The 13,944-nt window shown below is 40.4% G+C and overlaps 1 protein-coding gene across 2 annotated transcripts in view; it reads right to left on the bottom strand.

Annotated features, from left to right (window-relative positions):
* Nucleotides 1–466: 466 nt before the first annotated feature.
* nherf2 (NHERF family PDZ scaffold protein 2) overlaps nt 467–13,944 on the bottom strand; it is a 16,365-nt gene continuing 2,887 nt past the window's right edge. The window contains exons 3-6 of one of the 2 annotated variants that reach the window (XM_080414788.1): nt 6,602–6,802; nt 4,614–4,767; nt 2,524–2,741; nt 467–1,661 (exon numbers count right to left, since the gene is read on the bottom strand). In XM_080414788.1, coding sequence (XP_080270914.1) covers nt 1,500–1,661; nt 2,524–2,741; nt 4,614–4,767; nt 6,602–6,802 — 735 coding nt within the window. In that variant the 3' untranslated portion in view covers nt 467–1,499. The remainder of the gene's footprint in view (nt 1,662–2,523; nt 2,742–4,613; nt 4,768–6,601; nt 6,803–13,944) is intronic. The other variant, XM_080414789.1, reaches the window with a different exon arrangement.

Raw genomic sequence — 13,944 nt, 5'->3', positions numbered from 1 at the left:
GGTTCATAGCTCTTGCTAGTCATGTTAACTCTGTGAACAGGCTCATCCTGTTTGTATCCTGTGCATGTCCTCATTTGGCCTAATTACTTCCTTTTCACGGCGGCTGTGGAGGTGTTCTTACACTGCATTAATGGAAACCTTGGGATCAAAAGAGCGAGAAGGGTGGAGGTGTGTGAGAGCGTCAGAGAGAGAAAGAGAGAGAGAAATAGAAGAGGGTGAGAAAAGAGAGAAAGACAACAGAAGAGGGTGAGAAAAGAGAGAAAGACAACAGCGCTCCTCTACCCAAAGACATGAATGGATGAATGCAATCTGGATTCTCACTTACTCACTTCATGGGGAAATGATACATCCTAGTGGCGAAAAAGTATTTTCTGGAGCATAAGTCTAAGCATCAGCGTATGCATATTTAATTAACATTATTATAATAAATCACACGCCACTTTGAGATTTTACATTATTATTTTATTATCATTTTCATTGCACTCATGCTCATGCTCATTTGAGGTTAGATTTTTTTTTTTTTTTTTTTACAAAGCATATGTGCAAGTAGTCGAGAGGTACAGTTATTGTAAGCTTAGGCCAGATGTTGGCCTAAGAGTCCAACTATCTGTAACCTTTAGTTTTACTGAACGCAAATATACACAGAAACACAAGAACTATGAAGGCGATCGAACCATTTTATAAACCGAAGCCACTCACATTCCCACTTTATATTTACAAGTCTTTTGCCTACAGACAAAATCAAACTATGACTAAAAGTTTATACAGTATCAACTCGTGGTTAAGTTTTGAAATACATTTATTCACCTACAATAAATGCAATGCTTGACAGCAAAAACTATGCTTAAGCACAGCCAAATATCACAAATAATTATGTCTACTTAATGTCCCTGGTACCACGGGTGACTGGCCTACAGTTACAACACGTAGCACAGAGTTGACCGGCTACTGTCACTATGCATGACTCTGAAATGACTATGGCTTTATTAAGATCAATACTGTGCAGGCACCACTTTTTCTTAAGCGTAAATTATACTTCACCACATGAGCATGTCGCTCATGTTATTCTGTTCAGTCGACAAAGTCTAAAACAGCCATTACACCCTTTTTATTGATGGTCTGTCTAATATCAATGTATTCTTTCAGCTGCTGACACATTATTTGTATTTAGAGGGTTCTATTCCATACTATTACAGTATTATCATTATTATTGTTGTTGTTGTTAGGGTTAGTGGACTTTTAATGCTGTTCTTTGTTTCAAAGAACAGCACTAAGCAAAAAAAATGAAAAAGTGTCTTATTTTTCTTGTGAAGTTATATAGTCTCCTTGTGTTCCATATTAATAAAGAAAGCCAGTCTAATTGATTTAAACCTGTGACTGAGAATAAAATGACATAAAGAGAATCAACATTATTGCTTATTCTGCAAAAAAGAAAAAGAAATGCTTTACTCGTGTGATTCGATCGAGAGATTTGTTCCACTGTTCTCCGCCCTTTTCTGTCATAGGTTGCTGAAGATTTCATACTTCTTGGTCCAGTCCATAGGGGGCGCTCTCTTCTTGTTGCGTTTGACCTTTTCTTTAGCTTCGGCTGCAGTAGGGCTCAGACGCAGGCCGTTCTCTAGATATGGGTCTGATACGCGCCTGTCATCCTCCTCAGGTACCTACAACAGAAATAAACGCACTTATGTCATACACTGAACCATATCATCTTTCAATATGTTCAAAAGTGAACTGGCTTCTTATAATATGATCTCTTGTCCGTGACCATTACATTACTACACTTTATTTACACTTTATATACAACTTCATAAACAATGAACAAATCAATAATTATGAATAGGATAACTAACTAAATATTCCTTTAAATCAACTGTATGCTATCACTGACATTGAAAATGACAATGATATTTGACTCTGAACAAATGATCCATCTTTTTGTGTTTGCTTAGAGTATAATACATTGATTGTTTTGTCTTATGTGTTGTTTTTTGTCTGGTTGATAATTAGTTTTTCAGTTTTTTGTTATTTGTTTTTTATTGTATGTTTACAGTATACTGTACTGCTGTCTCTAGGACCCCCCTCGAAAACGAGATCCTGAATCTCAAGGGGCTAATTTCAATATATATAATATATATACACACAGACTTACACACATCTACTTGTGACACTGAGGGTTTTGCTGTGTACACACACACATACTCAGGGCCGGCTTAAGCCTTTGTGGTGCCCGGTGCTTGGACCCGGTTTCGTGGCCCCCGGGACCGCTTTGTCAGCCGGGGGGGGGGGGGGGGGTTGGTGCCCTGCCCTGTGCTTCAGCACCTACAACCCGTTGGATAAGCCAGGCCTGCACATACACTGGCATGCAACTAAGTATAAATCGTTATAGCTCCAACACCAACCCTGAAAATGAACCTCTAAATATCTCAAATCTTCTTTTTTTTTACCATAAAACAGCAAGTGAGGACCAGGAAAATGGTCCTCACACTATTATACTAAAACAAGTACAGATACACACACACATACCTGAATGCTCACGTCGCTGAACTCAGACTGCGTAGTGGAATCTCTGGAGGACTGGGATGCTGAGCTCCCATTGGTCCTCAGTTTTGGGGATGAGTTTGTGATTGAGTGATCTGTCAGGGTGATGTCGATGATTGGCAGATGATCGGCAGCAGGGAGGTTGGTGGTAGGAGAGGGAGTGGGCGGAGTGCTCTCTGTGATTGGCTCATCCACATAGACCTCTGTGAGGAGACAGCATAGATGAGACCGAACAATGTTAAAAGGCAGTAAAAAGGAAGTACATTTGAAACAGCACAAACAAGAAATAGATGAAACAACACTGAACATAAAATAGACGTGAAACAGCACTAAACAGGAAATCGACATGAAACAACACTAGACAAAACAAATTCAAAATAGCTGTGTTAAACGAAACGATACGATATGACTTAATTATCAGCTCACACTGAAATTTGTCTTGCGACCCAGCAGCCATGTATGCAACACATTTGACATAACGCAGAACCATAACAAATTACATACAAAACATAAAGACAAGAGCAATGTCAACCGCTCAGCCTACCCCTGGCCAGACTCTAAATCAAGCCTCAAAGTCAACTGATGGACAAGGACTTCTTCAGTCTGACCTTATTGTATGTTGGAACACCGTACTAATACTTTTGTTTGAATTGCATACATTTACATACTTTATTCAGTACATGCTGACTGTACTTTATTTTGAGTCGTTGAAAACAATGCTATGTACCTTTTGTGATATTTCCATTTCTGATGTTTGTATTTCAGTTTTACAAAGTTAATACTTTGTAGAGAAAACAGACAACAGTTAACAGTCAACTTTACTCCAACTTCTGCGTTTTTCTTCAAGTCAATTGTTAATTTGTGTACGACACACAAGCAGGATAGATACAGAGATCTCCATATATAGGCACAAAAGCGACACCAACAGATGGGGGGTATTCTGACATAACCGGGTGTGGCATGCACTCCCTATTTGCATCCCGACTTGTTCCCAAGTAGACCGGTAAAGTTTTATTAAATTATTGATAATCAATAATCTTTTATAAGCGATGAAATCAATTAGTTTGATTAACTGTTGCAGACCTTAATATACATGATATTTTTATTGAAAGGGTAAAAGTAACGTTGTATAATTATGTTTTCTTTCAGTAAGGGAAGAAGCGACACAAAAATAAATTCATTCATTCATTCATGCAGAACTTTATTCACCTGTTTCCTAGGCTGTGTTTTCCACTTCCTGTCGATTTCATTGGATATCACTGGTCATCTGACCAGTTTCATTGGATTTCATTGGATCAAATCGACAGGAAGTGGAAAACACACAGCCTAGGAAACAGGTGAATAGGGATAATTCACTTTCAAACATGTTTGGGGTCATTTTAGCATCTACTCAGGCTTTTGTGATCACCCCAGACAGTTTTTAAGTTGCTTCATTCATATTTAGATATTTGATATACATTTTTATCAGACACGCCCCTTCCTATGTAAAGCCATTGTAATTTCAAACTCCATTTTAACCATGATAGATTTATCGAAAAACACCCGTCCTTGGTTCTGGTGACTAATATTATTGGCCTTCTAATGTGTGAAAGGATCGTGTTTTTTCAATTACTTTTTTCATTAATGTTTTATAATTTATTAGAAAAATGAAATGAAATAAACACCGCCCCTCACGTATTAGAAGGACAATCATATCATGGTTAAAATGGAGTTTGAAGTTACAATGGATTTCCTTTGTATTTGTACTTTGTATTTCCTATACACTGTGTGTATAGGAAACGGGCGTGTCTGATCAAATGAACTATCAAATGTCTAAATACTGAATCAAGCGACTTAAAAACTGTGTGGAGTGCTCACAAAAGCCTGAGCAGACGTTACAATGACCCCAAACATGTTTGAAAGTGAAATATCCCTTTAACTTTGAATAGGAGTATTTTTCCATTATGGTGGAAAGGATTATATTTTCCATGAATGCCTGCCTGTATGTGTACTCTACTATTGTTTATATGACAGAGATCTTAAGACTTTTGTGGTTGGATAACAGTGTCAGCTAAAATGTTCAGTAGTGGGGTGACCTTTAATATGGCTGATGGTGGGTATCACTCCCAGTCTCTGGAAGAGGTCGTCAGTGTCCTGGTCAACCACAAGGAGGCTCACCTCCTCCCCTCCTGCCCTTATGAATGCAACCACCTCCGAATGTCTCATGCCCTCAATGTTCACACCATTCACCTGAGAGAGAGAGGGAGACGTAAAAGGTTTCATATGTTTGATACATGAGGAGGAATGGGGTCATCATTATTACACATCAAAATCCTTAAAGTGTAAAAATATCTATCTCAGGGCTAGGCAACTAAGGCAAGAATAGGGAGGCAAATGTAAAATCTGTGCAAATTTCATGCAGACTAGGCACAAACTGCAAGCGTGTCCAAAAACGGTTTATGATTCTCTACCAAAAATAGAAGAATTGTACCAGTAAGCTGGAGGAAAAGACAGCGGTACTGACTAAAGAGGTAGGGTAGTCTACAAGACAGGGTGCTGCTGTGACAGAACATGGCCAGTAGGTGGCAGCTATTGCCTCAATGCCAAAAGGAACAAACTGAGTTAAGGATCAGCGTTGGTTACTTAATTTGCATAAACCCTCCTGGCCCATCTCTTCTTTCTTCCTGCACACTCCATACTGTGTGCCTCATGTAGATGAGATGAAAATGTGCAGAAACACTTGCACGCACCATCGCACATAAACACATGCAACACACACATACAGTATAACACCCACACACTGTTCCACTCCTCCTCTACACTCCAGCTAAAGAGTGTCTATGCTCAGCTTTGCCCTCCTCCCTACCCTAGACAATCTCTCACCTTTACCTCCAAGATCAGACGTTCACCCCCCTTGAGTCCACCTAATCTGCCTTAATCCACTCTCAATCAATCCTCTCAATTAACCCATAAATGTTTGTGCGCGCGCAAGTGTGTGTGTGTGTGTGTGTGTGTGTGTGCGTGTGTGTGCGTGCGCACGCGTGTATGTGTGTGGTGGGTGGGGGTTGGGGGTCAAAGGTCGGTGAATGTAGCAGAGTAACCCTGCCTGCAGACCAAAACCGGAATATCTCCCCTGGCCAGGAGGGATTTTCCTTGGGCGGTACGTGTTTTGCTTCCAATGTGGGAGAACTGGGATTTAATCCAGGTGTTTACATATGCATGCGCACCTGTAAAATACATGCATGTTAGGTACATAATCCTGCCGGTGTCCTAGAACAAGGTACTGGCCTCAGAGCTGGAGCTCCTGCTCAGTACTACAGTGAGACTGATGAGTCAAATGCAGAGGACAATTTTCCCCACAGGGATCAAAAAGCATAATTTAAAGACCCTCTCCACAAAAATGTGTTTTTGACGCTTAACTATGAAAGCCCTGTTGGTTTCTTGCTCTCTGCTTATCGCTAAAGTATGAATCCCTTAAAGTCGGCCATACCAGCCCTGACAAAAAAAGATAGTCATTTTATATTTTAAAACAAAATGCCAGACACCAGAGGGTTAATAATATGCTGTTGTTTTTTAACAATCAAAATCTGGCTTTCAGATAAGCACACACTAAAAACTGTTTTGACTCAGGGCACACTAACAGACGGTGTTTGTGTGGTATGTTGTCATGCAATCAAAGCCCCATCAAAAACAGATTTTGGCTGTGAAAAACATTAGAGATATGCAGAGTGCAAGAACTGCCAGGGTTTTCATGGATACGCTCCGAAAACACACATAAAACACAATTTTGGTGGAGTGGATCTTACTGTGCAAAATTCATTTTAGTAGACTACTACGTGTCTGCCCCAGTAGTCTGAGGCAGACACTCACAAATTAAAGTGTTGTTTATAATAGTGTCTAGATTTTTTTGGGAAAAAAATAAATATATATATATATATGGAATGGTTATTGTGAAAAATATACCAGTAAAAGATTAGATCAAAAATTACCTGTTATAAAAAGTTACACAGTATGACTTTAACTTAACTGCACAATCTGTATGTGTGTGTCTGAATGCATCCCTGTCTGTGTACAGTATGTGTACCTCTAACAGCCTGTCTCCCGGCCTGACGTCAGCTCTGTCTGCGGTCGAGCCGGGGTCTACTGAGCGTATGAACTGTCCACGATGTGTCTTGCCGCTGTGCAGGTTGAACCCATAGCCGTGCCCTCCCTTCACCAGGTGACACAGACGGGGGAGGAGCTCCACCGTCGTCTCCGGCAACTCCGGTGACGTGTCCAATGGCAACTAGTGAGTTTGAGATCGTTTGATAGATGAGCTTTATTATCAATCATCTGAAAAGTTGCTTTTCCTTTCAAAAGGGAATGTGATAGAACACAGAACCAGAATCATCTGTATTGTCACATCACAGGTTTACAGGTGTAAAACAGTGGGTGAAATTCGTTGAAACACACAATTATTACTCAAACGCCACAAGACACGAGGGCATGTCCAGCATGCTGTATATTCTGTCAGTAAATACATGTGTAAATTCATAGATGTAAAGGTAAAAAAAAGGGAAAGAAACAAAAAACTACAAATCTTGTCTGTAAGATGGCAATCTGGGAACCCATCGCCAAATGAAAAGGAAAAACAGCGACCTCTGCTGTTTTTTACTATCTCACTTGGCTCTGGGAGGAAGTCGACGTAGCACACGTACGCAAGGAAACCAGGGTTTTGGTCTGCCTTCAGCCTTTCACTTCCGGTGGTGCGACTATGTTTTCATTCCCACTAACAATATTTCTACACGGAACACTAACACCACTTCTCCCAGAGAACATGGATCGTTTTGGTTATAAGCCCACTTGTTTCTATGATGAAAGAGCAAGTTAAAATGTGAATATCTTTCCGTGGTTTTGTCTGCTCCGAGGACGCTATTGTTAAATGAGTTTCGGTTTGTTTCTAGTGGGGAAGGATCGGCAGACACGTAAATCCCGCCCACTACATTTGGTAGGCTGGTGGCTGAAAACCCACCTCTTCAGGAAACACTACCCTTCCTCTCTGCCTGACCTACTTGTTGTTAACTAGTTATACGAACGCTTGTTTTCGCTTGTTTTCTATTGTTGTATTGTTTATTGGATCTTGTTTAGTCGATACACTTATTTGTTTTAGCTCATGCTCATTTGATTTAGCTATTTTGTCTCATCTGTTTAAGGAAATAGGTAGCTGATATATTGCACTTTTACTTTAGCGCTAGGTATACTCTTGGTTGCTTGTTTTTGCAGAAAATGCACTAAAGACTTCTGGTGATTAGTAGTTTTCGTTCCCTACCTATGTTGAATACACTTATTGTAAGTCGCTTTGGATAAAAGCGTCTGCTAAATGACTGTAATGTAATGTAATGTACTTGTAGGCCAGTGCATACGCGATATGACGAACCCCCCCGACAGATTCAAGCGGAGAGCAGAATCTGTTCTTGAGAGATTAGTAAGATGGGAATGGATCTCTCAGTGGAGAAGAAAGAACCAAACTTATGCCATATGGGTATCATGCTGATGCGTGTGATTATAGGGATGTCCATTGACTACAAAGCCACACACACACACACACACACACACACACACACACACACACACACACACACACACACACACACACACACACACACACACACACACACACACACACACACACACACACACACACACACACACAGGTGAAAGTGCCTGGCTGGATAAGCCAGTGGTCTTAGGGACTGAGGATTTAGCTGATCTGTCTAAGTGACATTAAGACAGGCCGAGAGCCTAATGACAAGTGACGAGCAAGTCAACACATAGCGTGACTTACTCGTCTGGCCTGACCTGAGCTACTCCTGTGAACTGTGAACGTGCTGGCAGCATAACCAAACACCTGTCCTGAGAGTACAGTGGAATTATGTGTTTGCAGCACTGCAACACTCTGTGATCCATTACTGAGTGACACCTTCAACCAGAGAGGGTGGAGCAAGTGAATGAAATCACTTGGTGTATTGTTAGGTTGATATAAAACCTGAATTTATTTGAACCTTGATGGCACGTAACTGAATACCATTGCTCTACAGGGATTGACACTAACACCTGCCCGCCTGCCCGCCCGGGGCAGGTAAATAAAATGGTAGGGCAGGTGAAGTTTGCTATCTGGTTGCCCCACGGGCAGGTGCAGATGTTCTCTCCAGCTCTTTTTATTAAACAGAAAATGCCTTTTCGAGTCAGGATACCAATTTTATCGAATCAGGACAGAGAACTCAGACAGGATACAGATTAAACAAGTGAAATTGGAAGTGATGACACAAATAAATGAGCATGTAAAATTGGAACTGGAACATTATAAAAAATGTAGCTGATAAATGGGTACTCTCTCCTGATTGGCTGAAATGGTGTCACCTAACTGGAAATTCATTTTCTGTCTATCAAAGAGCTGGAGAGACAGAGAGACCCCTGTTACTGAACAAACACTCTATAGCAATGAGTACTATCAGAATATAGAGCTTTAACCCATAACAAAACCCTTTTTGTTTTGACCAAAAAATATCACTTACCCTACCTTCAACCCATAGTCATATTCATAGCTATTTAGATATTTCGCATACATATTGAGGTATGACATTTTTTATCGTGCAGCCCCATAATTCGAAAGTAGAAAGTAAAAAAATAAGTGTTTAATTGAATGGTAATTCAAATTTAACCTATAATTTTATAAAGGACGATTTACTTTTCGGGCAAGTGGGCAAGACCTGTGGGCAAGTAGAAAATGACCTGTACTTGCCCGACGGGCAAGTGCCTCTGAGACCTTAGTGTCAACCCCTGCTCTAGTCTAGAGAGACACGGTACATAGTTAGAAATAATATTCCATGTTGTCTAACGCTATAACCCATCGTTTTTGAATGTCTCATCCAATGACAGCCACTATCTTATAACCAGTAGCTATGACTGTATAAAGGAGCTGTCATTTGTGTTCATAGAGAAAGGATCATGGTAGACTGACCTAAGACTAAGAGACAAATCTCTCTCGTTATTAGTCAGTCAACAAATTAATTCTCTCTCTCACACACACACACACACACACACACACACACACACACACACACACACACACACACACACACACACACACACACACACACACACACACACACACACACACACACACACACACACACACACACACACACACACACGTATGTTTGTATGTTCTTCAATCAATGTGAATATGGTTCCTTCTGAACATGACAGAGTGCTCCTGTCTGCTGTTAGCGTCATAATAACCCTTCTTGGTAATGCCACGGTGACAGGTCAGGTCACTGTTGACGCTGGGTCATTATGATTATCTGGTTAGTTGATATTGCCGATAATGTGCCCATTCAAACTGCCTCCAATTTGCTCTGCACATGATACTGTCTGGGATCTTTACCATTTCTATCAAATCTGAGCTTTGTCTAGCTGAGTTTTTGGGAAATAATTAATTCCCAAAGACAAAAGGGTTGCCATGTCCTGGTTTAATTTGAACTGATAACCAAGTCACACCTATTGTTAATGTTGACAATCACTACCCTGCCCCCAAATCCTGTCACTCTAGTTATTGTGGGCAAGGGACGATGGAGAGCTTAAATGTAATTTAAGAGAAGAAATGTAAAAAAAATGTCACACAAAGAACTACTTTAGCAGCATTTTGGGAAAATGCTGGTTTAGGGTGGTCCCTCTGGTGAACACAGTAGATAGATCCTTATTTATGTGAGAGAAACTGTGTATACTGTATGCGATCCATACCGTTACGTGGCAGTCAAATCTGTTGTTGCATAAGGGTGTCTTTTGACATTAGCATGGAACATTGAAATCACGCCTGTATGTAACTTTGAGACAGTGTGTCTGTTTATGATAAGAGGACACAGACAGTTTACACAGGGAACAATGCACTTTGAGAAGACAAGACCAGTATTCCCTGATTGGTGTGATTGGATCACGTACATGTGCACTTGTACGCGCATGTCTTTTTGTATGTTTGTGTGTGTGCACGCACGTGTGAGCGCACATGTGAGCAGGCATCGTGCGCACGTGAGCAGACATCGTATGGACATTTTTAGAAATAAAGCACAAAGAAATAAAACAAAATTCTCTTCTCTTCTACTCCTCTTTCATTTTCTCACATACACAAAAGCCTCAGGTTACAATGCAAACATTTTGTCCCTAGTCTCAGTGATAACATCTTTCTATCAGTCTGTACAGCAACACCTCATCAACACCTCGTGAGTGTGCTCTCTACAGTACATGAGATTCTTACAAGCTGACTTCAATAATCCAGGGCTTGGCATTTGTTGCTCTCTCTCTAGGTCAAACATGATAATGATTTCACCCTGTCTTAACAAATGGAGATTCTCTGTTTCCGTGATTTAAGTCCTTAAGTGGCATAACTGATCTGATTCCAAGACCATTTGAATACATGTGATGTACATAATGCTGGCACTGTTGGGCAATATGACTTCAAAGTGGTATCATTATAGTTGGCATTTGATATCTCACAATATCGTCACATCCCTTATTATACAATGCAACATTGCTCTTTAGTCAAGACAGGAAAAGCTGAGGAACCGGCCACAGACAAACCAGTATTTACCATGACTTCTGCTTGACGTGAGCCACTGGCTCACTCTGTTTGGAGCCCAAACACCGGGACCAGTCTGTTCCCATCAGTTCTAAATTACACGTGCACAGCACATCAGAATGAATGTTACTTAACCACATGAATCCCGGCATCCCTATTCTGGGCTTGTCATAATAGGTGAAGATACGGCAAAATCTAAAAGCTAACTGAGATTTGGTGTTGAGGGAAAAAAGGAGGGGGCCAAATACAGACCGCGCGGTCAAGTACAACATGGAATCACACTGTGGAATCACACCACTACTTTGAATGTTCTTTTCTTGAAACATCTATGGGCTCTGGCTGTGCTTTTCTTGACACATCTGATTAGTATGGGCTCTGGCTGGCCATTTTCTTGACATCAAGATGGAGGAAATTAATATATTCCAATCTATGCCTGTAGCTATATTTGTTAATGTGTGTCCACTGACAAAACGTCTAACGTCAATATGTTCTTATGTCATCTGTGATGTCACAGGTGAGACAGGTCCCACGGTGTGTGCGCGCGTGTGTGTGTGTGTGTGTGTGTGTGTGTGTGTGTGTGTGTGTGTGTGTGTGTGTGTGTGTGTGTGTGTGTGTGTGTGTGTGTGTGTGTGTGTGTGTGTGTGTGTGTGTGTGTGTGTGTTGGTGTGTGTGTGTGTGTGTGTGTGTGTGTGTGTGTGTGTGTGTGTGTGTGTGTGTGTGTGTGTGTGTGTGTGTGTGTGTGTGTGTGTGTGTGTGTGTGTGTGTGTGTGTGTGTGTGTGTGTTGGTGCTCTTCAACCCAAAATACACAGTACAAACAGAAAACTGTTAGTCAGGCAAGGAGTTCAATTACACAACATTGCTATCTTAACATCTGATTCCTCCCAATGTTGCTCTCTAGTTTTTCAATGACCATCCAGTATTTATTACAAGAGCCATTGGACCTCAAATCAAGCAGAGCACATGAGTGATACTCAGTTGTGCAGATGAACATGGGTGTTGCTCCTGCAAAGCCAGAAGCCCTACTACTAATATAGTTTGTTGATGGAAGAAATTTGGGTTAGAAAAGTAGAAGTCTGAGAGATTGTAATTTATGTGACATGGATTGAGGGGTAACATGCATACTGACAGGAAATCGCACAAACTCACAATGTTGCGATGCTCCGAAAATCCGGAGTGTTCTTTTAAAAAGGGTGTAGGTGATATTTCTTCGATAAAATAAGTGTTAAATAGCTCTATATCCCAATAGCAATCATTGCTAATAGAGTGTTTGTTCAGTAACTCGGGTCTCCCTATCTCTCCAGCTCTTTAGTAAACAGAAAATAAATGTTCAGGTCAGGATATCAGTTTTATCCAATCAGGAGAGAGAACTCATACAGGATGCTGGAACACCATAAAATTGAAGCTGACAAATGGTCTTTGTGGAGTTCTCTAAAATTAGTATCCTGAATTAATATTTTATTTATTCTATTTACTAAAGAGGCTGAACAAAGACTCTATAACAATGATTACTATTGCAATATAGAGCTATTTTAACAAAAACATATCACCCTCTTTAACTCAGAGAGTCCATTTTTACACACAGACAGTTCCATTTTTTACACATTCCAGAATGCACTGTGTATCACCACTGTGGACTCTTCAATAAACTTCTGTATTCTATTTGAAAATAGTCGTGGCATTTCAGTGCCAAAAGCCACAGGATATTTGGTTTCGTCAACAAGGGCCTTAAGTGACAGAATCAAGGTTTTGTCTTTGGTCTCAGGTGTTGTGACTCTACTACACACCTAGGCACCACCCTCCTTGAAACAATACAAATTCAAACCCCACTGTGCCTACAGGTGCTGGTAAAGGCTGAAAACAATAGAGTAAAATACTGTAGATTATTGGTTGACAGAGGACAATTCACAAAAAGGGGAACAGGAAAAGAGCTTCATGTATCATGAAAGTCTATGAATCCTTTCACACGTCTGTCCTCCAGAAAGCCTACTGTACCATCCTGTAGAGTCATATACCTTACTTACTGTATATATTCACCACATTGGTGGTGAAATAACATGTATTTTTTTTACCACAGTACTGCTATGAGATTTAACATAGGCAGCTGTAGACTGAGTATTTCATCTTCAAAAACTACATTTTTTTGTAAAAATGGATGCTTAGTTCATGTCCGATTCAAGACTGACAAGCTGGGCATGAAGCCAAATTGAGTTATCTCAAGTGAAACATTATTAGTTGAGCAGCGAAGAGATTTGAAACTACTGAATGAGGTTGTTTATCATGTACTGTATACGTACGTACATACTGTATGTACGTATAATGTATGTCACTCTGTATGTATGTCACAATTACAATGTATTATCATCAAAAGCAATCAGGTCTGTCAGCATAACTAGGTACTTGTACCTACAAGCCTGTTTCCTTGTCTGTCTCCCTGTTCACATGTCAGTGTTATCTGTTTACCTGTGTACACAGTGCTGTGCATAGCTAACCTGTCTGCTTAATGTCATATTAACTGTCTGTATATTATTGTCTGCTCTATGCTGCCCCTTCCATGACATTTATACTTACTGAAGAGTTATGTCTTTTTGTGTCCTTTTATGTTCATTTTGATTGTCTTCGATTTGTACTTAACCTGTTGTTTATGACTTCCATAATGCCCAGGGACTACAGTTGAAAAATAGGCAATTGACTGATACCGGCACATTTATTAATGTGCTCTGTCCATGTAATAAATAAACTAGTAAAAGGTCAAGGCCATGTCTATGTCCTTGATCACATAACTTCTGAGCTATTCATCGTAGAAAGCATTTGA

The sequence above is a fragment of the Gymnoscopelus braueri genome, assembly GCF_963280865.1.
Source record: "Gymnoscopelus braueri genome assembly, chromosome: 2".
Taxonomy (NCBI): Eukaryota; Metazoa; Chordata; class Actinopteri; order Myctophiformes; family Myctophidae; genus Gymnoscopelus; species Gymnoscopelus braueri.
This window is presented reverse-complemented; position numbering and strand designations above follow the sequence as displayed.